Source organism: Telmatherina bonti, assembly GCF_933228915.1.
Source record: "Telmatherina bonti genome assembly, chromosome: 3".
Lineage (NCBI taxonomy): Eukaryota > Metazoa > Chordata > Actinopteri > Atheriniformes > Telmatherinidae > Telmatherina > Telmatherina bonti.
In genome coordinates this window covers 23,399,873-23,427,861 of record NC_136621.1, presented here as the reverse complement: position 1 = coordinate 23,427,861, position 27,989 = coordinate 23,399,873, and the positions used below count along the sequence as shown (strand labels likewise).

The following is a 27,989-nucleotide window of genomic DNA, read 5'->3' as shown; positions in this document are numbered from 1 at the left end:
GAAATTTCCATTGACCCACCTGCCTATTTATATGTTACGACATTTATTTATCACATGGATATATTTTTTTTTCAGTAAGACGTAATCATTAGAAAGTAATTGATCTGTAAAGATAGACATAGAAACATTTTTATATATGAAATAAGGCATAATAGTGTCGAAGCTGCACGCACGCCACGGACTCACTGATCACGCAGTTCCTCGCGCAGTGATGTTTTGGGACATTTTGGCTCCACAAACTGCTACAACGCGCTGTTTTTGTGTGTAAGAAGAATACACTCCCCCTAAACATCTGAAAGTCAATGATAACACAGGGCGATGAAAGGGGGGGGGGGGGGGGGGGGCATGTCAAACTGACTACAGTTTGACATGCCTGCGCTGAAATTTTCTTGTAACTGGCAACAACAAAAAAGAAAGAAAAAAAAGTTTTTTTGGTGAAAGGTCTGTTTAACACAACTGAAATAATAAACTGGTTTCTATACAGGGCCATCTATATTTACATGAAAAACAAGACGTTACTCTTGAGGTAAGTGAAGCTAACTTTTGCAACACAAAACAGGTATCAAATAAGCTCTGCTCTCATTTCATGTAAAACTTTTATTTATTTATTTATTTTACAACCACATTGTGAGTTGTATTTATTCCATACCGTCGTTTAAAAATATACGTTTTCATTTTAAGCTTGCAAATACCAGTCTTTGCTTCTGAGCAAGATGAGATCGAGGAGAAGATAATAAAGACAGAAGAATGCCCGAAGAAAGAAAGCTGGAGTATTGGAGAGCTGACCATCCCAACTGGGTTAAAATTCAATTTTCTGTTGACAACATGGTTTAAAGCTTATTCAAATTTATTATTATGTCTTACATGTCACTTTCCTGTTTTAGCATATGTATACAAGCACACTTAGAGCAAATATTAATACACAGCCATCTAAAGGCAATATTATTATGTATGAAAAACTTCTTTACTCATTCCTTTTTTGTTATAATTTTATTTTCTAATATTAGAGTGTGGCGACCTTAGGATATTATCTATCTATGACAAAAAGATCCAAAAGTTAAATTTGACCCTTTTTCTTTGTTTTCAGATTAAATTATCCTCAGCCAAGATCACTGAAAGGGTAAGGCATAAAAACATATATCATTCTTCAGTCCACTAACATTGTTTCTTGAATTTAAATAGCATTTGAACTTGTAATTGAGATCTCCAGAAAAGAAAATATGTAGTACTAGACAAATGTTTGAACACCCCCCCCCCCAAAGTAAATGTTAACTTTTCCATTGTGTAAATATCAACATTTGCATAGTGGAACAGGCTGGACTGGATACTGGATCCGCGCTGCTTAATGAAGCCTAAACAAATAGTAGGCTGTGTACAGGTCACTTGGCTCCTCTGTGAAACTGACCCAGGTTTAAATCCATTGCTTTATGTACTTTACAGAAAGGACAGAGTTAATATTGCTCTGTTTCCTCTGGTCATAGTTTAGGAATTTATGACCGGTTTAGATTGTACCATTCGAGCAGCAACCCATAAAGTGTGGAAAAAAGCCTAATTTGGACCGGACCAAGGTACGTTTTTATCAGGTCTGAAGGCACCAGCAAAAAAATAAAGAAATAAAATAATAAAACAAGCTGTTCTCTCATTTTTTCGTTTTGTGCAAAAAAAGAGGAAACAGTTTGATTTTTCGTTTTTTTTTGTTTTTTTTTTTTCCCTTTTCCCCCAAAAACTGAGAATACCCTTCTTTTGTTTCATTGGTGGGCGGGACTACGAAGTCCGCCGGTGCAGTGCCCCTCGAAATAAAGCTCCTGCTCAGGCAGGCATGGTGAAACTAACTTTAATTGTATAAAATAATATTGGGAACTTATCACGTTTTAATGTGACAGTTTTAAATGTAAGAACATAAAATGTGTCACAACGTAATAGTTTTATTATTTACAAAAGTGTGAAACGTATCATAATATACGTGATAATTTTATTGTAAAAACGTGAAACAATTAATTTTACAATGTAATTCGTTTAAATCTCCCAAAAGCTAATATGCAGAATAGATGTAGTGACTTACAATTAAGCCTATTGGAGGAAAATACCCTTTACTGCCATTATTCTCGTCAGACACGTTTCTCTTTTCTAAAATTAATGATTTATTGTCGTACAAGGGAATGTGATACAAGTAACGTTATATGCCACCTGCCTGTGCACAGGGAGAGGGGGCATGTGCGTGTCTGGGTGTGTGATGTGTGCGGTTAACATTGAGGCCACTTGTGGGAACGCTTTTGATCTGCGGAGCTGCGGGTCACGGCAGCAGGTCTTCAGACACAGCTGATGATCGTGTCATTGCTGTTTCATATTTCAACCCCGGTCTGATCGTCTCTGCGACATCGTTGCTGTCCTACTGTGGCTCCATCAGTCCTCCCTATATATTTTGTCTCCTCATCGTCCTTGTATAACGTAGGTTACGCTCTGTCCTTCTGCTTTGTGATCTCTGCTGCTGGTCCAGAGCTCCGTGTGATCCGCTGCCGCTGGCCCTCCTGCTGTCATCATGAACTACACAGCCACCGTATTGCCATTTAACATATTTTAACCCACAGGAACCCAGCGTGACATATATAATACATACTGTTTCTGAAACATGTGGCATCACTTAATGGTACAAACTTCGATCAATATTGGAACACAATCTTATGTTTGTCTTTTGGCTCCTTATGGACACGAGAAAGCAGCAGAAAAAAAATCTGTTTCTGCATTTTCTTATCTATAACCATTTTTGGAACATAAAACCCCAAATTTGCCCACTACTGAGTTTAACAGGGAGCCTAAACCCATTTTACAGAAGATTAACATAATAACTTTTTAACATAAGCCATTTACATAAACAGAGAAGATAATTTCATTTTAAAAAATCTGCTACTTTCTACGAACAACCGTTTATTGAAACTGTTCACCCTGCAGCATACCTTATGAACAACATGTGCTTGTTCTACATTTTAAACTGGGTCATGCTTGGACATGGTGGGGGGCGATAGAAACGATCTATGGCTGACCAGTAAGCTTGTTCTGTGGTTTGCTCTGCTGTTCCAGACCTCCATGTGATCCGCCCTCCTGCTGTCAGCCTGATCGCCTGTTATCAAACCATTGTTCGAGTTCCGCCATTTCATTCATTATACTTTCTGACAGAGCTTTGAATTCATTACCTGAACTAAAAAAATAAAATAAATAAATAAAATAAAAATAGTATTGTCAGCGAACACAAAACGAACCGTAATAATTTTGACACTTCAGTTATATTCTTAATATGTAAAACAAAAAGTTTAAGCCCGAAAATTGACCCTTGTGACACGCCATATTTAATGTTCTTGCACTCTGAAATATTGCCAGGAAATTGTAGCTACATACTGTTACATGTTTCCAGATACTTAACCCCTTTAGAACAACTCCTCCCATTCCATATATTTTAATTTAGAAATTAAAATGGAGTCAAATGCTTTTTTCAAGTCAATAAAACCCCAATTGTGTATTTATTATCTTGAATTGCAGTTGTATTATCTCCCATTATTTTCATCATAGCTAGAGCCGTAGATCCATTTGTTCTAAATCCATACTAACTCTCACTCTGTACTTAATTGTTTTCAATATAGTTATCCAGTTTGTAGGCAAATCATTTTTCAAGCACTTCTAAAAATTGTGACAGTAAAGACACTGGTTTATAATTAGTGAAACTATGCTCGTCTCCTGTTTTAAAAAGAGGAATAACTTTTGCAACTTTCATTCTCTCAAGAAAACTGCCTGTTTGAAAAGATAAATAATGGTTTGTTTAACAACCCATTGTCTTTTTTTTTTTTTTTTTTTACAAAGACCATATCTATTTTAATTAGTTGATGTCTTATATTTCATTTTAGCTACAGTTTGCCTAATTTCCTTTTCACTCACTTTCTCAGAGAACATCGATTGCAACATTCACTGCCTCCATTCCTGGCGCTGCTTACTGACCCATCATCGCATGTTTTAATTGCAGTAGCCAGATTAGGTCCCACAAAAACAAAAGGAGTTAAATTTATTAGCTACTTCATGCATGTCTTTTACAACCTAATTATTGCCATTAAATAAAATGAGTGGGCCAACCTTTGGATGTAGATTTAATATATTTTAATATTTTAAATTAAATTTCTTAAAGTGCCTTTAGTATTAATTTAATATTAATTTTCTTTTCTTTTAACTTCTTCTAATAATATTCACTTTAAACTTGTCTTTGTATGGTTACCAATTTATCTTTTTTTTTTTTTTTTTAAATTTTTATAAAGCTTATACTTCTTTTCAGCTTTATTTGTTCTGTAATTGTAGAAATCCCTGGAAGTTTATTTTTCTAGTTACGTGAATTCAGTAAGCCCTTGTTATCCAAGGTTTTTTTTTTTTTTTTTTTTTTTTTTTTTAAAATCACTATTATTTGTATTTTTATGACTGGACAGTATTCATTATATAGTGATAAATACATTTTGTGAAGTCTGTATTAACAATATGAAGTTGTTCCTGTCGATATACATTGAATAAGAATAGAAAAAAAAGCAAAGTAAACGTTCTTTTATGATCTTTCATATTTTTATTGACTCAGTATGAAACCTGGGTGTGTTCTTAACATAGAGACGATCAGACCGAGGTTTAAATACTGAGACATCAATGACACGATCACCAGCTGTGTCTGAACACCTGCTCCCGCGATCCGCAGCTCCATCTTCAAAACAAGCCCACGCACACGTCACACACCTCACCTGCCTGCCAAGATCTGCAGACTCATGGCATTTCATTTTCAAAAGGTGCATTGTCTGTGTAACTTTAATTTTAGTTCTTAGAAGACAGCAGATCAAAAGCGTTACCACAGGTGGCCTAAATGTTAACCAGACGCATCACACACACACACACACACACACACACACATAAGCCTCCTCTCCCTGCGCACAGCAGGTGGCACATACCCTGTTAATTGTATCTGCCCCACATTTCGCTGAACAACAATACATCATTGATTTTAGAAAAGAGAAACGTTTCTGCTTGATGTGAATAATCGCAGTACAGAGTATTTTCCTCCAATATGCATAATTGTAGGCCACGTCACTACATCGGCAGAGCCTATGTTGGAACAATAAAATGAACTATGTTATAAAATGAATTGTTTCACGTTTTTGCTGTAAACTATCAAGTTATTATATATGTTTCACGTTTTTTTAAATAACAAAGTTATGACACATTTTTTGTTCTTACAATTAAAACTCACATTATAACGTAAGTTCATTCATTCATTCATTCATTCATTATCCTAACCGCTTAATCCAATTAAGGCTCGCGGGGAAGCTGGAGCCTAACCCAGCAGTCTTTGGGTGAAAGGCAGGGTACACCTGGACAGCTCGCCAGTCCATCGCAGGTGATAAGTTCCATATTTTATTTTATATGGATGACAGCTCTACATTTAGATAAATCAACCTTAATCTTTACGACCCACAGCTCATGACCATAGGTGAGGGTAGGAACGTAGATCGACTGATAAATCGAGAGCTTCGCCTTCTGGCTCAGCTCCTTCTTCACCACGACAGACCGGCGCAGAGCCCGCATTACTGCAGACGCCGCACCGATCCGTCTGTCGATCTCACGCTCCATCCTTCCCTCACTCGTGAACAAGACCCCGAGATATTTAAACTCCTCCACTTGAGGCCGGACCTGACTCCCGACCCGGAGAGGGCAATCCACCCTATTCCGGCTGAGGACCATGGTCTCAGATTTTGAGGTGCTGATTCTCATCCCAGCCGCTTCACACTCGGCCGCGAATCGCTCAAGCGAGAGCTGGAGATCACGACCAGATGAAGCCAACAGGACCACGTCATCCGCAAAAAGCAGGGACCCAATCCTGAGGCCACCAAGTCGGATCCCCTCAACCCCTCGGCTGCACCTAGAAATTCTGTCCATACAAGTTATGAACAGAATCGGTGATAAAGGGCAGCCTTGGCGGAGTCCAACCCTCACCGGAAACGAATCCGACTTACTACCGGCAATGCGAACCAAGCTCTGACACCTGTCGTACAGGGACCGGACAGCTCGTACAAGGGGGTCCGGTACCCCATACTCCCGGAGTACCCCCCACAGGAGCCCCCGGGGGACACAGTCGAATGCCTTCTCCAGGTCCACAAAGCACATGTAGACTGGTTGGGCAAACTCCCATGCCCCCTCCAGGACCCCAGAGAGGGTATAGAGCTGGTCCACTGTTCCGCGACCAGGACGAAAACCACACTGCTCCTCCTCAATCCGGGATTCGACTATCCGGCGGACCCTTCTCTCCAGGACCCCTGAATAGACCTTACCAGGGAGGCTGAGGAGTGTGATTCCCCTGTAATTGGAACACACCCTCCGGTCCCCCTTCTTAAAAAGGGGGACCACCACCCCAGTCTGCCAATCCAGCGGTACTGCCCCCGATGTCCACGCGATGCTGCAGAGGCGTGTCAGCCAGGACAGCCCCATAGCATCCAGAGCCTTAAGGAACTCCGGGCGGATCTCATCCACCCCCGGGGCCTTGCCACCAAGGAGCTTTTTGACCACCTCAGCGACTTCAGCCCCAGAGATAGGAGAGTCCACCCCTGAGTCCACCAGCTCTGCTCCCTCATGGGAAGACGTGTTGGTAGGATTGAGGAGGTCTTCGAAGTATTCCCTCCACCAACCCACAACGTCCCGAGTTGAGGTCAGCAGCACCCCACCTCCACTGTACACAGTATTGATGGAGCACTGCTTCCCCCCCCTGAGCCGCCGGATGGTGGACCAGAATCTCCTCGAAGCCGTCCGGAAGTCTTTCTCCATGGCCTCGCCGAACTCCTCCCATGCCCGAGTTTTTGCCTCGGCAACGGCCGAAGCCGCATGCCGCTTAGCCCGTCGGTACCCATCAGCTGCCTCCAGAGTCCCACAGGCCAAGAAGGCCCGATAGGACTCCTTCTTCAGCTTGACGGCATCCCTCACTGCTGGTGTCCACCAACGAGTCCTGGGATTACCGCCACGACAGGCACCAACGACCTTGCAGCCACAGCTCCGGCTGGCCGCCTCAGCAATAGAGGCACGGAACACAGCCCATTCGGACTCAATGTCCCCCGCCTCACCCGGGACATGTTCGAAGCTCTGCTGAAGGTGGGAATTGAAGCTCGCTCTGACAGGGGACTCAGCCAGACGTTCCCAGCAGACCCTCACAACACGTGTGGGCCTGCCAGCTCTGACCGGCTTCCTCCCCCACCATCTGAGCCAACTCACCACCAGGTGGTGATCAGTTGACAGCTCCGCCCCCCTCTTCACCCGAGTGTCCAAGGCATGTGGCCGCAGGTCCGACGATACGACTACAAAGTCGATCATTGAACTGCGGCCCAGGGAATCCTGATGCCAGGTGTACATATGGACACTCTTATGCTGGAACATGGTGTTCGTTATAGACAATCCATGACGAGCACAGAAGTCCAATAACAAAACACCATTTGGGTTCAGAGGGGGGGGGACCATGCCTCCCAATCACTCCCCTCCAGGTCTCACTGTCATTGCCCACGTGAGCATTGAAGTCCCCCAGCAGAACAATGGAGTCCCCAGAAGGAGCACCCTCCAGCACTCCCTCCAAGGACCCCAGAAAGGGTGGGTACTCTGAACTGCTGTTCGGTGCATAAGCACAGACAACAGTCAGGACCCGTCCCCCCACCCGGAGGCGGAAGGAAACTACCCTTTCATCCACCGGGGTAAACCCCAACGTGCAGGCACCAAGCTGGGGGCTGATGAGAATGCACACCTGCTCGGTGAAAGAACGAGATCTCGTATACAGGCGGCTGAAATGAGTTTCCTCCGCAGGGTGGCCGGGCTCTCCCTTAGAGATAGGGTGAGGAGCTCAGTCATCCGGGAGGGGCTCAGAGTAGAGCCGCTGCTCCTTCGCATCGAGAGGAACCAGTTGAGGTGGCTCGGGCATCTGGTCAGGATGCCTCCTGGACGCCTCCCTGGTGAGGTGTTCCAGGCACGTCCCTCGGGGAGGAGACCCCGGGGAAGACCCAGGACACGCTGGAGGGATTACATCTCTCGGCTGGCCTGGGAACGCCTCGGGATCCCCCCCGCAGAGTTGGCAAATGTGGCTGGGGAGAGGGAAGTCTGGGCTTCCCTGCTTAGGCTGCTGCCCCCGCGACCCGACCCCGGATAAGCGGCAGAAGATGGATGGATGGAACCTTAATCTTTAATCCTTTGCACTCCCGTAGGTGCGTAAAAGATCTTTTCTAATTTAGAATGCATGCAGGCAATACAATTAAAATTAGTTTCAGCTTCTGAGCAGGAGCTTTATTTTGAAGGGCACTGCACCGGCGGGCCTCGTTTCGAGACTGTTTTTCGATAACAAAAGAAGTATTGATCCAAGATATTTCCCACATATAGGCGCATACATTTGCTCATATAATGCTATGAATCCAGCTACTAGTTAAAAAAGACAATAGAAACATGCTTGGCCTTAGTAAATGACGACAGGATGCGCGGAAAGCAGATTTGGGTTATAAAGCTGTGACATAATATCTGTAATTTGCAGGTATGCGTGACTCCTCTCCAAATCCAACCTGCTTCAAAATGGCAATGGTGGATAAGTGATATGTGTGATGATTGTTTCCTTGTTCATCCAAAATTATATTCAAACGCGGGTGAAAAAAACGCGTTCTCTGCGTCTCATTTCTTTGTGTCCCCCGGTGATAATAACCGCAGACGTGCGCAATTATGCACGCAGACTGTTTGCACATCCTTTTGAAACGTGTTAAAATGCGCAGTTTTGTATGTGCAAAATTGTTCTCAGGTTTGATATCATATTGCTGATACCAAATCTCCTCCCAACACATGCACGCGCTATTTTGCAGCCAAAAGACACCACCCTAAGTGCAGGGCGCAGTCAATAATCAGTTTGTAGGCCTACTTCTTTGCGTCTGCAGTGAGTTTGCACACCTTTTAGTGCACGCAAACCATTGATTTCCGGTCCATAGTCTTTTAAAAAGGCTTTTAGACTAACTTTTTATTCAAGAAAACTTAGACTTTTGAAATTATTTCTTTACATATTTGCTTACATGAGGTCTCCAACTAAGTTTATTTTGTATAATTAAAGACATTTATTTCTTAGAGTTATTTATTACTAAATTGCTGTCCACATTGATAACACGATTTCCATACATTTGAAATTCATTTTGTTGAAATTTAGAGTTAATTTTTCTAAATCATTACTTCTTAAACACTATTTATTTTTCCATCTACAAAAGACTGTATTAGCATAACCTGCAACTGAAATAAAGTGTAACATGTTTTTAAACTCAACATGTCATTAAAATACAAAATAAACAGCAAGGGACCCAATGATGACTCATGTTCCAAAAATGCAAATAAATATACTCCGATATCCTATCAGATAATAAAACTCTTCTTTAGGGGCTTATACTAAATTATACTAAAGTTGGGGAGGGGTATATACATTTTTGCCTATTATGCTAAGCAACATGCTCCACAGAGTCAACTCTCTTTCAGTTCATTTAGTTTCTTTGGGTCACTGGCCCCAACTGACTGCAGGAGAACTGAACTTACATTTACTTGGATGGCAGGTTAATACTACAGATTGTGTGTGCTTGTGCTGAAATGAACAAAGAAGAAATTAATAGTAAAATCCAGCATGACTTAATCGCAGAGAAAGAAAGAAAAACAGTGTTTTGAGTGTTTTTAGACTAAGCGCTAAACACTGCATTTAAGATTTGTATTGGAATGTTTTCACAGACGTACTGATGTGAACTCAGTGACAAACTGGAATGCTCCTCTGGTCTGGGAAGGAACCTTTGATCCAGTGGTGATTGATGCAATCTATACAAAAATGGACCCAAGAATTGCTGTTGTTGTTTTTGCTGTTGGCAAGTATGTGCATAAGATGTTCTTATGGGTCATTGGGGGACAGAGGTTACTTCACACTCACAAGTTGTTTTATGTAAAACATACAGTTGTAGAAAAAATACTTATATCACCTTCTTTTCCAAACAAATGTACCTGTAATTATGCCAGGCATTAAAATGAACATGAAATTTGGAAAAAAAAATAAAAAAAAATAAAAAAAAAGGTTGGTCTAATATTTTTTTCCTTGGCTGTATGTGTAGTACAAGTGGCACACTAATCTTTCTGGTTTGTTTCAGATACACCCGTTTTCTGAAGGGTTTCATTGAGTCCGGTGAGAAGCACTTCATGACTGGTTTCAGGGTTACTTACTATATCTTTACTGACAACAAAGATCAGGTTCCTCAGGTAAGTTGTTTTACTCCAAAATTTGTACTTGTGTATAATTTCTCTTTTTTTCTTTGTTGTTGGTGTATGAAATATGTCATCAGGTTTCCTTATATGACTATTCAGGTTCAGCTAGGTAAAGGCCGCAACATATCAGTTCTCACTGTCCCTAGTGCCAAACGCTGGCAGGAGGTTGTGCTTGGAAGGATGAAATGGGCCACCACAACCATTGATGAAAAGGTAAAAAGTGAATAACACAAAGTCTCCCCCACAGTTATGGAACTAGTTGCTTTAAAAGTATTACATCCACACAAAGCTGTAGCACAGTAGAAAGTTGGGGCACTCTTTTAATTCATTTTGACTTGCACCTTATGTGAGACAAAGAACAGCAATAGCAAAACCTCACAAACAGTAATGTTGTCATCTCAATAAAAAAAGATGACAAAATAATAAAAAGAGAAAAAAACAAAACAGCCATAATATTACTGGACAATGAATTTGGAATCTTCTTGAGTTGTTTTTAATATCACTTCAAATCTGCCATGGTTACAGATCCGTAATGAAGCAGATTATCTTTTTATGATGGACATCGACAGTGTTTTCCACAACCGTTTTGGAGCAGAATCTCTCAGTCGGCTGTCTGCTGTACTTCATCGTGGATACTACAAGGTTTTATTTCATTTCCTATATTATGTTGACATTTCATTTCCTTGTCAGTTTAATTTTTAATGTTTTATCACTGTTTACTTTTACTAATTTCTGTTAAATATACATTCCTGCTATTACTGGACAAAATATGGCCGAGTGTTTTCTTAACATCTTGACTTTAATAATAATAAGAGACATTTTCAGAGCACTTTCCACAAATCGTTTCCTACACTCTGATGAACTGAGGAGCACATGAGCTCTCCAAACAGCACCAAATATTCACATATGTGTGAACTGTCTTGCTCTCATCAAAAACACCAGAAAATTGACTGGGGGAGAATTACTAACCTTCTGGTCATTAGATTACCCGCTATACCACCTGGCCACTTTGGCTGAAATGTTTTAACCTTCAATTATCAACCTGAAGTATCTGATTGATGCTTGATTTATTGTCTTGTCCTTTTTCCTATCAGAACACAGAGAGAGACGGTTTTCCCTACGAACGTCGACCAGAGTCCAAGGCTTACATCCCTGCTGGTGAAGGCGATTATTATTACACTGCAGCTGTGTGGGGTGGATACCTGGAGGACATGTACAGGCTTGTCAGGTTACCAAAAATACACATCATTTTAGTTGTTCCCCTTTTCTTTTCTTTTGTTTTCTTTTGTTTTCTATTTTTGTTAAAGTATACAATAAGGAGTTTGGTTTCACAGTGTATGTACTTAGATAATGTACAGTATGAACCTTTAACCCTTAATAGGGCACTCAATGAAATAACTTGAAATAAAAAAAACTAAAAAAAAAAAACTAAAATTGTCCTTCTGGTATGTACCAAGACCTCCATTCTGTTGTTACATTTTTTTTTAAATTTTATGCTGAAAATGAAAGAAAACAAAGTGATAAAAAATAGTCACTTGCCTAATTAAGGGTTAAAAACCCCTTCATATTTAGAATATTTATTGTTGCTGTCATCTGTGGCTGAAACTTAAGTTATATTTAACTTGAGCAGCTGACTTGTCTCTTTCTTCCTGTATAATTAGATACTGCTATGAGCAGTCAGAGGAGGATGCCAAGAACAAAATTGAAGCTGTTTGGCAAGAGGAGAGTCATCTCAACAAGTACATTGTTACATAACTTTGACTTCACAGAAGATAAAATCTTTTAATAGCCAGTGAGTATTAGAACAAAAGTTAAATTCATATTTGCCTCTCTCTCAATGCAGGTACCTCTTATACAACAAACCAACCAAGGTGTTGTCTCCAGAATATCTGTGGTCTGACTATGATAAGGTACCAGAAGACATTAAAGTTGTGAGGATCTCCCAGCTGATAAAGGATTATGCACAAGTACGGCCCAATGGTGGACAGTGATATCCCATCAGTATTAATGAAGGCAAAAAATCTGAGACGTTTGGATCAGTGGTTTTGGGTTTTTCAACATATTTAGTATATATTGTATACAGCTATACAATAAAATGTTCCTTGTGAAAATGTACAAAAATTATATATTTTTTTAATGCTTTTTGACCTATTGTTTTTTTTTTTTTTTTTTTTTTTTTTTTTTTTTTTGGCAGGATAAAGGACAAAACTTTACTTTTATGGAAAGACATGAAATTACAATAATTTATGAAGTGACAAATTAGGATATTATTGGTGTTGGAAGGGTGAATCTGGAACTGGGAAATTCTGTAGTTGCTTACTTGCATTCTTTTTGAGTCGATATGTGTTGTTTTCTTCTCTGTCCCACAAACACATTTTTGCCCACAGTACTGTAGTGAATACTTTGCAGGGACAGTGGTCCAAAACAAAAGAAAGGTTTTAATAAAAGAACGTTTTAAAAAAGTTTCCTTTTTTTGTCTCTTTGTCGTGGAATTTATCTGATGAGAAATAAATCTAGAAATCAACTGTGCTCTGTCCAGTTTATTGACAATGCCCAGTAGTTGCAAACGAGAAGTATCGAGAGCTTTGCCCCTGCTCAGGGTGTATAAAAAGAAGCTTAATAAAGGAGTAACGTATTAAAACTACACTATGTGCATAATTTCCACCACACTCTCAACAACCAGCATTTTAAAATTCTGCATTGGGGTAACACAAATGTAGTCATCATTGCAAAAAATATCCACCTTACTGAATGGAGCACCGTATATGACACTCTACTGCTCTAATGCATGTTTCCAATTTTTCATTTGGATACTGGTACAGATCAGAAGTATCACCTCTGTCGCATGATTTGTTCTGCAAATATATCACTGTCTTTCGCTGGCTTGACAAACACTAAGTATGTTCTTTCTGAAAATCAGAGGTATTTGCTAGCAGAGTGGACTTTGTTTCTGAAATACAGTCTCACCCACTGGCTATTCAGCACCATTGATTTGTTATTGCTTGATGTTTTATTTGCACATACTCCAGAAAATAAAAAAGATGTAGTTTTTTTGTGTTATGAGGACATAAATGTATTAACAACAAAATATCTGATCCAATAGACCAACACTGAGTCCCTCTTACAAAATTTTGGGGTCATCATATAAACAACCCCAAATGCATACAAGGCATTATTTTTCGTTTTTATGATGAAAATAGATAAATAGAAATTAAAAAGTAAAAATTTCCCCAAACCACTTAGCCAATACCATATTTAAAATAGGACACAAACTTATTATAAGATTTGGTTTGACAATTTGAATATTTCATCAGTTTCAAAGAACCTCTTCTAAAACTGCACAGTCTTCATTTCAGAGACCTCAGTGGTCCATAGAATCCAAATACGACATGAATTTGTAAGTGGCTATATTATAAAATACACAATCATACATGTCAGAGCACTTCTGTTGTGTGACTTTCCTTCTTGCAGTTGTTTTCATTTATTCAGTAGTCCTGTATTTGCAGTGCTCCTCTGTACTTTCAGCTGTTTAGTACATAAACAGCATTTGCTTTTGTTGGCTCACGGACAATACACCTGCCAACAGCCCTGTAATGGGGACTTTCCTACGCTGATCTGGTTCAGTCTTGTTGTGATCATCATATATTAACAGCATTGAATGAAAACCCCTACAAGCCAGATTATCTGTTAGGCAGAGTCTGCTACTAAAAGAAATATACATGCGAAAAGTTATTTCAAATATGATACTCCACCAAAAGCTTTTATTTGTTTTTGCCAAATGAAAGACTGAAAATGAAGATATTGGCAACAAACATAGAATTCACGAACAAAGATCTTTCTTTTCATATATTTGATTGTTTTTCATCTGAAGTAATTCATGCGACACAGAAGGTATTTTATCTCCATAACCCCATAGATAACGCTATAAAATTAAAAGCTTATCTCCTTTAAGACTATGAGGTTTCCTAGAAAAGAGGTGCAGTTTTCTTTCAGACATAACTTCCTTGGGATAGCATGATAAGTTGTACTATGTCTACTCTGATTTTACATCAAGGTTGTTTTTCTCATCAGACAAAAAGTTATTTTGAGAAAGGAGCTGTAATTTTATGCTATAAGGATAGTATAAAAAAAGACTGGGACAAAGGTAAAACTCCAGTTCCTTTAAAAGAAAATCATTGTCTAATCAAAAAGAAACCTTATTTCTGAAACAGATTTTTATAAGCATGCTATTACCGCTATCGTAGCCGCAGAGAGTCACAAATGTGAAAATGTCAACATCTTTCAGAAGTTGGAGTGTCCTGTTGGTGATGAGTTACATTTTCTGTTTCATTTACATTTGGTGTTAATCTTGTACAATATTATAAAAAGATCAGCTGATCTAAAGTTTTTATGTAAGCATGGCAGAAACTTTGATAAAGTTAGAGCACTTCTGTTGTGTGACTTTCCTTCTTGCAGTTGTTTTCATTTATGCAGTAGTCCTGTATTTGCAGTGCTCCTCTGTACTTTCAGCTGTTTAGTACATAAACAGCATTTGCATTTCTTGGCTCACGGACAATACACTTGCCAACAGCCCTGTAATGGGGACTTTCCTACGCTGATCTGGTTCAGTGTTGGTGTGATCATCATATATTAACAGCACTGAATGAAAACCCCTACAAGCCAGATTATCTGTTAGGCAGAGTCTGCTACTAAAAGAAATATACATGCGAAAAGTTATTTCAAATATGATACTCCACCAAAAGCTTTTATTTGTTTTTGCCAAATGAAAGACTGAAAATGAAGATATTGGCAACAAACATAGAATTCACGAACAAAGATCTTTCTTTTCATATATTTGATTGTTTTTCATCTGAAGTAATTCATGCGACACAGAAGGTATTTTATCTCCATAACCCCATAGATAACGCTATAAAATTAAAAGCTTATCTCCTTTAAGACTATGAGGTTTCCTAGAAAAGAGGTGCAGTTTTCTTTCAGACATAACTTCCTTGGGATAGCATGATAAGTTGTACTATGTCTACTCTGATTTACATCAAGGTTGTTTTTCTCATCAGACAAAAAGTTATTTTGAGAAAGGAGCTGTAATTTTATGCTATAAGGATAGTATAAAAAAAGACTGGGACAAAGGTAAAACTCCAGTTCCTTTAAAAGAAAATCATTGTCTAATCAAAAAGAAACCTTATTTCTGAAACAGATTTTTATAAGCATGCTATTACCGCTATCGTAGCCGCAGAGAGTCACAAATGTGAAAATGTCAACATCTTTCAGAAGTTGGAGTGTCCTGTTGGTGATGAGTTACATTTTCTGTTTCATTTACATTTGGTGTTAATCTTGTACAATATTATAAAAAGATCAGCTGATCTAAAGTTTTTATGTAAGCATGGCAGAAACTTTGATAAAATTAGAGCACTTCTGTTGTGTGACTTTCCTTCTTGCACTTGTTTTCATTTATGCAGTAGTCCTGTATTTGCAGTGCTCCTCTGTACTTTCAGCTGTTTAGTACATAAACAGCATTTGCATTTCTTGGCTCACGGACAATACACTTGCCAACAGCCCTGTAATGGGGACTTTCCTACGCTGATCTGGTTCAGTCTTGTTGTGATCATCATATATTAACAGCATTGAATGAAAACCCCTACAAGCCAGATTATCTGTTAGGCAGAGTCTGCTACTAAAAGAAATATACATGCGAAAAGTTATTTCAAATATGATACTCCACCAAAAGCTTTTATTTGTTTTTGCCAAATGAAAGACTGAAAATGAAGATATTGGCAACAAACATAGAATTCACGAACAAAGATCTTTCTTTTCATATATTTGATTGTTTTTCATCTGAAGTAATTCATGCGACACAGAAGGTATTTTATCTCCATAACCCCATAGATAACGCTATAAAATTAAAAGCTTATCTCCTTTAAGACTATGAGGTTTCCTAGAAAAGAGGTGCAGTTTTCTTTCAGACATAACTTCCTTGGGATAGCATGATAAGTTGTACTATGTCTACTCTGATTTTACATCAAGGTTGTTTTTCTCATCAGACAAAAAGTTATTTTGAGAAAGGAGCTGTAATTTTATGCTATAAGGATAGTATAAAAAAAGACTGGGACAAAGGTAAAACTCCAGTTCCTTTAAAAGAAAATCATTGTCTAATCAAAAAGAAACCTTATTTCTGAAACAGATTTTTATAAGCATGCTATTACCGCTATCGTAGCCGCAGAGAGTCACAAATGTGAAAATGTCAACATCTTTCAGAAGTTGGAGTGTCCTGTTGGTGATGAGTTACATTTTCTGTTTCATTTACATTTGGTGTTAATCTTGTACAATATTATAAAAAGATCAGCTGATCTAAAGTTTTTATGTAAGCATGGCAGAAACTTTGATAAAGTTAGAGCACTTCTGTTGTGTGACTTTCCTTCTTGCAGTTGTTTTCATTTATGCAGTAGTCCTGTATTTGCAGTGCTCCTCTGTACTTTCAGCTGTTTAGTACATAAACAGCATTTGCATTTGTTGGCTCACGGACAATACACTTGCCAACAGCCCTGTAATGGGGACTTTCCTACGCTGATCTGGTTCAGTCTTGTTGCGATCGCGGAGTGTGCATTGGTTAAAATGCAAGAAAAAAATCCAGGGGAATCCTTTAGGCTCTTTTATTCCCAGCCATGGTTCATGTACTAAATGGTACATACATGTGTGGGTGTGTATGTGTGTGGTTCTGTAACACACAAAATAAAGAAGATATGAGACTAGTAATACAAACTTCACAGATGATAAAATCACAATCAAATTATAAACGGAAATAATGCAGGTCAATTCCAACATAAAGAAGCAGCCATGCTCTGCTTAAAGGCACTGGATAGGGCTCAAAGTAATCACCACTAATTGCCTGGGTCTATTCAGAATTCAGAGATAAGATTCAGCACATTCTTGATGTCTGGCACCATGTACAAATCTAACATAGTGGGCTATTCCACCCATATGAAGAGGTATACACAATCAAATAATATATGTACAAAGTCTGCCGGTCAGTCGTGGTTAGCTTACACATTAGCTTTGGTGCTCACAGGAATAATCAAGAAAAATCAAGTTTACAGCATAATCATAAGACCATAAAACTTATGTATAACCTTTTATATCACACTGTAAGACACCCACCTGTCTCATGGACACACACTTAATTGTTGCATTACGGCAAGACAGACAGTAAGGACCCTGTCTGTGCTTTTCCTGTTTTACAACTTTTTTGTGTTTGCATGCTCCAAGTACATTTTACATGCAGGATGGCGGTTTCAATTTTCAATGAGTTCCTTCTGAGAACATCACTCTAAGAAATGATTAATGGGATTAGTAAGTGCAGACATTACAATGAGCTGATCATTTTATTTAGTAATTTGGTCTAAATGAAAATTGAATTGAATACTTGAAGAAATTGTCTTTACCCAATAGTCCATGTAATTTCAACAGATATTTGGGCCTGAACTAAACAGAAGTTTAAGCACACAACTTAAAAATCTGCATCCATGGTAGAACACAGATTTGGGGAAGACTTAACAGCTCAGGGTGAGTACTACTTTGAATCGTTTTAATCACAGCAGAAAATAACTGCATCACCAGATGGTAAAAGAAATCATTTCACACTATGCTTTTCCTCAGTCAGTATTGGTAGTAGGAATGAGAATTTTGTCAAGTGTTTAAGTTTTCTTTGGACAACTCTGTCACCTGAGGTGGGATCGATGTAATTAGGCATTGCTGTGAACTGCCGAGTTTACAGATGATGTATCCCAGGTGTATCCATCTTCTGAGAAAACAGAAATACAGACCATTCAAACCAACCATCCTGACTCATTCTTTCAGAGTTTGCCACCTCCATCTTTGCCAACGTCCACTTAGCTACAGAAATGTCCTGGCCTCAAGCAGTGTTCTGCTCGACACTCCAGGTTGAGAGTGGAGATAAATACGTCCAGCACCTTACAGTTTTCAGTGGCCAGATACCTTCCCTACACATATAAAAAAAAAGCTTCAAGAATCTCAGGAGTTGGAATAATTAAATCACTAGAGGATGCTGACCGTATCATCCAGAAAGAACACACACTGAACAAGATAAGGAAGGCCAACCTTAAACTTAATAAAATAAAAGCTAAAAAAAAAAAACCCAACAATTCTTGGTGCAAAGACTTCACTTGGAGAACTTTGAACATGGCAACAAATCAGAAGGTTCCTGGTTAATCAATTAAAAATAAGGAGAAACAACAATCTTCCTCTGTAAAAGATCCAGAAGGAAATATCAGCCATAACATAATAAATTGTTATTATTGTTATTATTCTTATTATTATCATTATTATGATTATCATTACAGAAAAGGTCATTCTAATGCCAAAATGACCAAATTCAGACACATTTATTCTACAAAACATTCACAACAGATCTGTCGCAAAACTGAGAGGAGACACACATGGCGGTAAACCCTATCCTGTTCACCTGAAATGTTTTTGTCCTTTGTCCACCAATAGAAGCAAATATATGTTTTTTTTTATGACAAATATGGACCAAACGTTTTAAAATTTCTAAGCCAACATTAAATGTATTCATTTGAATGCAATATGCCATATTGCACATTTTTGCTGTAGCTGCTTAAAGCTGTGACCATATTGAATATGGTCACATTTTCTAAATATTTAAAAGAAGTCAGTCTATTTATTTATTTAACTTTACATTACTTTACCAGGCAAAACATCCATTACACAGTGTACCATAATTTTTGGACAATAAGCTGCTGCTTTTTTTCACACCAAGGCTCAAAGAATGATGTGGCTACTTAAGGATTTTACTGGCATTTTGCACTTCATGTACACACCCTCATCATCGAAAACACACAAAGAAATGCATGCGATGAAGCCTTCAAGTTAAAAATAGTCAATGTGGCGGTTGAAGAAGATAATAGAGCTGCTGCATGGTTGGTTAAGGAGTGGCTTTCACTCAGGTGCTCTCTATTGCTTGGAAATGATGCAAGACTGAACCTGTCAAAATGAAAAATAAATGCTGAAATATAAAAATAAGTCTTATTTGTTTCTGTTTTATTTTTCTTTCACTTGAGTGAGTGATGACAGCGGTCTTTTGACAATGGTCAAAACGTCAAAAAAAGTCTTTTTAAACATATTTCATTAACTTTATGCATTTTTAAAAAAATTGGATTTACAGGATTTTGGCATCTCCCACTCACTGCTTTTTTTTTTTCTTTTTTTTTTTTTTAACTGTTGCTTGATCAATAAGTACTAAAATGATACTAAATCAAAAATATATTTACGTAGCTTTACTGTCCACAAATACTTACTTAATAAAACGGTTTTTTTAAATTAAATATATGCAATATTTTATATTTTTAACAATTATATTTTGTTTGTGTACATGAAAGAGACGTCACTTAAGTATTTTGTCTTTCGTCAGTAGAGGTGGAGACAGAGGATAGTTGCAAAGTAAGTATTAATACCTATATTTTGTGTTTCTCATCACATTAAGGCTGTTGTCAAGCTTAACTGTCAACTCTGTCCTGAAATCTTAATGAGTAAAGACAAAAAAAAAAAAAAAAAAACCTTTTAGAAATTTGAAATGTGTTTTCAAAACTCACACGGGTGCACTGCCAGGAATTTTTGACCCCACAGTCACATAGACCACACCGCTTGATTGCAAACTTTAGATCTATATTTTTGCTCTAACTGCTTAAAGCTGACAAAATAATTTTCCTTTTCAGGAATGATAAAGGTTTGTGGTTATATTTAATGGCTGTCTTTATATACGGACAGAGAATGCCGCTTTTTCCTTTGTCAGCATTGAGTACTCATTTCTATGCTCTCACAATTACAAACGTCCATATATCTACGCCAATCAGCAGCTCAGCTAAGGTTGCTACTGGCGCAAGCCATCAGCTGCATTAACTTTAACCTGAACATAGACAAAAATAGACAAAATAAAGATGCAATATGTGTCTATGAGCCTGTGCCAGTATTGCTTTAGTCATTTCATAACTCTTCATCCTGAAACCGAAGAGCAGAAATTATTAGACAACGAGCAAATGTACTGATGGGTTATTAAAAAAGCTTGGGAGTAGGCTGGTTTTGTTATTAAAAAAGAAAAGAAAAAAGAAAGAAAGAAAAAGAAAAAAATATGATACATCTTTTTTGTTGATGTTATTGTTGTTTCAGAAACACAGGAATACCCGGTGTGACGCGCGGGTCAGGTTTTTCAATCCCGCATTTATATAATCATCTTTTTTGTCCACACCTGTCGCAGGGCAGACTTCCCATCAATGCATAGTGATGCGTCAAGAAGGGCATTCGGCGTAAAACATGTGCCATTTCAACTGCGACACGATTCACTTCTGCGGGACAAGCCGAAAGGAGGACGTTAGGGTTAGGCGAAACATCCTGCATTTATAAAATCATCTTTCTTGTTTAAACACACGCTAAATATGCACGTGAAGGATGATTTTATTTGGCCTGAAAACGTATTTGAGAACGTATTGCATTCACTTGAAAAAAATAAAGCTCTTTTTCTCAAATAACGAGACAGCCTAATTCAGGATATCATATTTGGTTTTACCTCTGAAACCGTCTGAACAAGCGCAAAGTTAGCAGGTGTCTTCGCAAAGTGCACGAACTAATAATGATCTGATCAACATAACTTAGAGACAAAATAAGGCTATTTTCCAAAGTCTCAATCCCAAAACAAAGTAAAAGTGAATTAAACTAAACAAAGGGAACATGTTGGACTTTCTCTGGATCAAGCCTGTTAAAAATGCTAACGGGCTTAGAAAATACAGTGTTAATTCAGATAAAAATGTACTTTTTCAATTTATGTCGTTCATTCAGAAAACAGAGCTTTTTTTTTTTTTTTTTTTTTTTTTTTTTTTTTTTAAATGTATGCAACAGAGTGGACACAGCAAACGAGACATGATCGCACGCAGTGCACCGAAGTACTTAATGACCAGCAATTACAGTAAATATTTTTTATCCAGCCCGACGCAACCTGCGGGAAACATGCGGCATCGAGAGGCCTGAGCACCACTCCGTCTTCATAAATTATGCGATGCTTGCGAACAAAGACAATTGTGGTTAATGTAAGTAAGCAGTAACTATATAGCTTATTTCACTGAGCTAGTTTAATTTCAACCGATCTCAAACTAACGAGGCGACACACGGTTCTTGGAGAAAAACTGGGTCGCATATTGGAACCCTTTTCATTTACTTATTTACTTGTTTATTTTTTGGTCTCTCTTCATTATCTTTTTTTAATTTTTATTCTTTTGCTTTTAAAAACAAGTTTCCTTTCTTGCCATGGCCCGTGTTGCATTTTAGTAACCCGCAGGTTAATGAACGTCTCTTGCGAACTGTTGCTGATAAGAAAACTGACGCGCTCAGGAAAGGACCGAACCATTTCATGCACTTTTATGGTGATGTTTGGTTAACATCAGTATCCATATACATATACATCACAAATACATAGACGTCGGCCTTCCATATGTATCACGCTGCCTATACGGCTCATCGCGTCGCCTTCTTGGATGGGTCTTCCATGCGCCTCCAATGCTTTTATTTGTAAGGGGTAGGCCCAAGCAAAACAATAACTTCACGAATTTTTAACAAATTTTTCTCAGTTTGGTTTGTTACAAAGGGCAGAGATACTGTTATGACACAGATCACTATAAAACATTAAAAAACAACGTGCTTTTATGCTAAAATATTTTTATAATGCTATATAACTAAGACATAAGGTAACTGTAACATAAACAAATGTATACATGAATTTGATACTGACATGTTTGATTGTTTTTGATACATTTAGATTGATCTATCTATTTTTATCTGGTGAAATAAATTATTATTCGATCTTGTGAAATGTAATTCTTCCCTTTCACGTTTCCAACAAGTCCTGACAATTTCATGAAAATCCGTTCATAACTTTTTAAGTTATCTTAAACACAAACAGACAAACAAATAAACCCAGTAAAAACATTCATTCGTTCATTTATTCATTCTTCAAATTATCATACATTGAGATGGAGGGGACAATTCCTTTACACAAGTAAGATTTGCAGCTGTTAGTTGTTTTCACTTTCAGGTTTCCTCCGCTGTTTGTTTGTTTATCCATAACTTTTTTGAGTTTAAGGCAACTTTTTCCCCCCTGTTTATTTAATCACCGGTTGTGTGCAGCTTGATGCCAAACTTTTATTTCTTTTCTTCCACAGGAGATGAGGGTCCATAATCAGACTTTAACCACTGGCACAGACAAATGCATAGACCAATTTTCGAAGTTGTTTGACATGTTTATTTCATGCCATTCCTTATAGTACTAACACTTTAGGTCCAGCCATCAATTTTCTGCGCGAGCGGGTACGTCCTGGACGGCTCGCAGCACAACTTGGATTGTTACTCAAATTAAACGGTGAACAAATTCTCTAAAACCGCGCAGCTGCTAAATGAGTTGGTTATTTGTAAAGGTTTTGAAAGTTTCATGTTGTGCAGCTAATGGAGGTAAATTTGAACTTTTTTGCGATGCTATAAAACACATCTTTGGATAGTGATGATAATTATTATGAGTGTTTTTTTTACATTCGTATGTTTACTTTGCTGTGTGGAGAACTGTTTTATTTGAATATACATACATTGTTTTTCCATTTAAAGCACTTTGTGTTGCCTGGAAAAACGCTTTATAAATAAGGTTTGACTTGATTTGATCTCACAACTTAAATTTGAAAGATGTTAAAAGTAGTACTTGTCTTTTAAAAGAGTTAGGCGTTTGTGTTTATTATTATTATTATCATTTATTTTTTTCTTTTTCTTTTTTTTTTTTTTTTTTTTTTGAAATTATGAACAACGGAGAGTAACTAGCAAAGTGGCAGGAGTTTTTGTTCCGAGCAACTCATCTATAGAGACCAAAGCTTTGTGGTGATGTCATGGAAATACTCAAAACAATCTAAATAAAGTGTGAAATGTTATAGGTAAAACAAAGGAATATACAAACAGCATTTATAAATGAGTAAAAGCCCTTATGACTTTATTTTTACCAGTGTGTGAAATAAAGTGTACTTAAGTGGTACCATGTTTCCATCTGTGATGAACACGGTACATCACTTACTCAATGGTAAAAACCAGTTGGGGGAGTTTTTAAGAGTATTGTTATCATCAGCACAAGATTGATATTTCAGTTGTGGCAAATGTAGCAAGTCAGTGGACCTGTGCATTTAATTATGCAGTCAGGTAAAGAATTATTTGATTATCCAATAAAGCAGGAAAATGCTGTATCAGTGTAACATTTGGACAAAATGTAAATAATCTTAAAAAGTGTTACAACTGTACATCTTGTTGAATGATTATTAAAAAATGTTCTCACTTTCAGCAAAAAAAAAAAAAAAAAAAAAAAAAAAAAAATTCAGGGAGACATTAAAGTCCTAAATTTGATCTGCTGTTTGTAATCACTGAACAAAAGCACTTAAATAGCTTAAGACATCATCAACTATTTTCATAAAAGTAGAACAACTAACATGGTGATTAAACAGCTGTTTTATTCACACGTTTTTATTCACTTGATCATAACTTTGCAGTTAGCATTTTCAAAATTAACTGGCTTATATGGCTCAGATTTATAAATATACTCCGATATCCTATCAGATAATAAAACTCTTCTTTAGGGGCTTATACTAAATTATACTAAAGTTGGGGAGGGGTATATACATTTTTGCCTATTATGCTAAGCAACATGCTCCACAGAGTCAACTCTCTTTCAGTTCATTTAGTTTCTTTGGGTCACTGGCCCCAACTGACTGCAGGAGAACTGAACTTACATTTACTTGGATGGCAGGTTAATACTACAGATTGTGTGTGCTTGTGCTGAAATGAACAAAGAAGAAATTAATAGTAAAATCCAGCATGACTTAATCGCAGAGAAAGAAAGAAAAACAGTGTTTTGAGTGTTTTTAGACTAAGCGCTAAACACTGCATTTAAGATTTGTATTGGAATGTTTTCACAGACGTACTGATGTGAACTCAGTGACAAACTGGAATGCTCCTCTGGTCTGGGAAGGAACCTTTGATCCAGTGGTGATTGATGCAATCTATACAAAAATGGACCCAAGAATTGCTGTTGTTGTTTTTGCTGTTGGCAAGTATGTGCATAAGATGTTCTTATGGGTCATTGGGGGACAGAGGTTACTTCACACTCACAAGTTGTTTTATGTAAAACATACAGTTGTAGAAAAAATACTTATATCACCTTCTTTTCCAAACAAATGTACCTGTAATTATGCCAGGCATTAAAATGAACATGAAATTTGGAAAAAAAAAAAAAAAAAAAAAAAAAAAAGGTTGGTCTAATATTTTTTTCCTTGGCTGTATGTGTAGTACAAGTGGCACACTAATCTTTCTGGTTTGTTTCAGATACACCCGTTTTCTGAAGGGTTTCATTGAGTCCGGTGAGAAGCACTTCATGACTGGTTTCAGGGTTACTTACTATATCTTTACTGACAACAAAGATCAGGTTCCTCAGGTAAGTTGTTTTACTCCAAAATTTGTACTTGTGTATAATTTCTCTTTTTTTCTTTGTTGTTGGTGTATGAAATATGTCATCAGGTTTCCTTATATGACTATTCAGGTTCAGCTAGGTAAAGGCCACAACATATCAGTTCTCACTGTCCCTAGTGCCAAACGCTGGCAGGAGGTTGTGCTTGGAAGGATGAAATGGGCCACCACAACCATTGATGAAAAGGTAAAAAGTGAATAACACAAAGTCTCCCCCACAGTTATGGAACTAGTTGCTTTAAAAGTATTACATCCACACAAAGCTGTAGCACAGTAGAAAGTTGGGGCACTCTTTTAATTCATTTTGACTTGCACCTTATGTGAGACAAAGAACAGCAATAGCAAAACCTCACAAACAGTAATGTTGTCATCTCAATAAAAAAAGATGACAAAATAATAAAAAGAGAAAAAAACAAAACAGCCATAATATTACTGGACAATGAATTTGGAATCTTCTTGAGTTGTTTTTAATATCACTTCAAATCTGCCATGGTTACAGATCCGTAATGAAGCAGATTATCTTTTTATGATGGACATCGACAGTGTTTTTGGAGCAGAATCTCTCAGTCGGCTGTCTGCTGTACTTCATCGTGGATACTACAAGGTTTTATTTCATTTCCTATATTATGTTGACATTTCATTTCCTTGTCAGTTTAATTTTTAATGTTTTATCACTGTTTACTTTTACTAATTTCTGTTAAATATACATTCCTGCTATTACTGGACAAAATATGGCCGAGTGTTTTCTTAACATCTTGACTTTAATAATAATAAGGGACATTTTCAGAGCACTTTCCACAAATCGTTTCCTACACTCTGATGAACTGAGGAGCACATGAGCTCTCCAAACAGCACCAAATATTCACATATGTGTGAACTGTCTTGCTCTCATCAAAAACACCAGAAAATTGACTGGGGGAGAATTACTAACCTTCTGGTCATTAGATTACCCGCTATACCACCTGGCCACTTTGGCTGAAATGTTTTAACCTTCAATTATCAACCTGAAGTATCTGATTGATGCTTGATTTATTGTCTTGTCCTTTTTCCTATCAGAACACAGAGAGAGACGGTTTTCCCTACAAACGTCGACCAGAGTCCAAGGCTTACATCCCTGCTGGTGAAGGCGATTATTATTACACTGCAGCTGTGTGGGGTGGATACCTGGAGGACATGTACAGGCTTGTCAGGTTACCAAAAATACACATCATTTTAGTTGTTCCCCTTTTCTTATCTTTTCTTTTCTTTTGTTTTCTATTTTTGTTAAAGTATACAATAAGGAGTTTGGTTTCACAGTGTATGTACTTAGATAATGTACAGTATGAACCTTTAACCCTTAATAGGGCACTCAATGAAATAACTTGAAATAAAAAAAAAAAAAAAAAAAACTAAAATTGTCCTTCTGGTATGTACCAAGACCTCCATTCTGTTGTTACATTTTTTTTTAAATTTTATGCTGAAAATGAAAGAAAACAAAGTGATAAAAAATAGTCACTTGCCTAATTAAGGGTTAAAAACCCCTTCATATTTAGAATATTTATTGTTGCTGTCATCTGTGGCTGAAACTTAAGTTATATTTAACTTGAGCAGCTGACTTGTCTCTTTCTTCCTGTATAATTAGATACTGCTATGAGCAGTCAGAGGAGGATGCCAAGAACAAAATTGAAGCTGTTTGGCAAGAGGAGAGTCATCTCAACAAGTACATTGTTACATAACTTTGACTTCACAGAAGATAAAATCTTTTAATAGCCAGTGAGTATTAGAACAAAAGTTAAATTCATATTTGCCTCTCTCTCAATGCAGGTACCTCTTATACAACAAACCAACCAAGGTGTTGTCTCCAGAATATCTGTGGTCTGACTATGATAAGGTACCAGAAGACATTAAAGTTGTGAGGATCTCCCAGCTAATAAAGGATTATGCACAAGTACGGCCCAATGGTGGACAGTGATATCCCATCAGTATTAATGAAGGCAAAAAATCTGAGACGTTTGGATCAGTGGTTTTGGGTTTTTCAACATATTTAGTATATATTGTATACAGCTATACAATAAAATGTTCCTTGTGAAAATGTACAAAAATTATATATTTTTTTAATGCTTTTTGACCTATTGTTTTTTTTTTTTTTTTTTTTTTTTGGCAGGATAAGGGACAAAACTTTACTTTTATGGAAAGACATGAAATTACAATAATTTATGAAGTGACAAATTAGGATATTATTGGTGTTGGAAGGGTGAATCTGGAACTGGGAAATTCTGTAGTTGCTTACTTGCATTCTTTTTGAGTCGATATGTGTTGTTTTCTTCTCTGTCCCACAAACACATTTTTGCCCACAGTACTGTAGTGAATACTTTGCAGGGACAGTGGTCCAAAACAAAAGAAAGGTTTTAATAAAAGAACGTTTTAAAAAAGTTTCCTTTTTTTGTCTCTTTGTCGTGGAATTTATCTGATGAGAAATAAATCTAGAAATCAACTGTGCTCTGTCCAGTTTATTGACAATGCCCAGTAGTTGCAAACGAGAAGTATCGAGAGCTTTGCCCCTGCTCAGGGTGTATAAAAAGAAGCTTAATAAAGGAGTAACGTATTAAAACTACACTATGTGCATAATTTCCACCACACTCTCAACAACCAGCATTTTAAAATTCTGCATTGGGGTAACACAAATGTAGTCATCATTGCAAAAAATATCCACCTTACTGAATGGAGCACCGTATATGACACTCTACTGCTCTAATGCATGTTTCCAATTTTTCATTTGGATACTGGTACAGATCAGAAGTATCACCTCTGTCGCATGATTTGTTCTGCAAATATATCACTGTCTTTCGCTGGCTTGACAAACACTAAGTATGTTCTTTCTGAAAATCAGAGGTATTTGCTAGCAGAGTGGACTTTGTTTCTGAAATACAGTCTCACCCACTGGCTATTCAGCACCATTGATTTGTTATTGCTTGATGTTTTATTTGCACATACTCCAGAAAATAAAAAAGATGTAGTTTTTTTGTGTTATGAGGACATAAATGTATTAACAACAAAATATCTGATCCAATAGACCAACACTGAGTCCCTCTTACAAAATTTTGGGGTCATCATATAAACAACCCCAAATGCAT

The 27,989-nt window shown here is 37.5% G+C and overlaps 2 protein-coding genes across 2 annotated transcripts; both read left to right on the top strand.

Annotated features, from left to right (window-relative positions):
- Positions 1-500: 500 nt before the first annotated feature.
- Positions 501-12,299, top strand: LOC306773432 (globoside alpha-1,3-N-acetylgalactosaminyltransferase 1-like; the record flags this gene model as incomplete). The annotated part of the gene is made up of 8 exons (XM_079263234.1): positions 501-526; positions 9,787-9,921; positions 10,194-10,302; positions 10,408-10,521; positions 10,834-10,950; positions 11,403-11,536; positions 11,970-12,047; positions 12,152-12,299. The coding sequence occupies 8 exons, from the start codon at positions 501-503 to the stop codon at positions 12,297-12,299; spliced, it is 861 nt and encodes a 286-aa protein (XP_079119360.1).
- Positions 12,300-17,235: 4,936 nt separating this feature from the next.
- On the top strand, positions 17,236-26,827 carry LOC306773421 (globoside alpha-1,3-N-acetylgalactosaminyltransferase 1-like; the record flags this gene model as incomplete). The annotated part of the gene is made up of 8 exons (XM_079263223.1): positions 17,236-17,291; positions 24,330-24,464; positions 24,736-24,844; positions 24,950-25,063; positions 25,376-25,480; positions 25,933-26,066; positions 26,498-26,575; positions 26,680-26,827. 8 exons carry the CDS (start codon positions 17,236-17,238, stop codon positions 26,825-26,827), a joined length of 879 nt encoding a protein of 292 aa, XP_079119349.1.
- Positions 26,828-27,989: the final 1,162 nt, after the last annotated feature.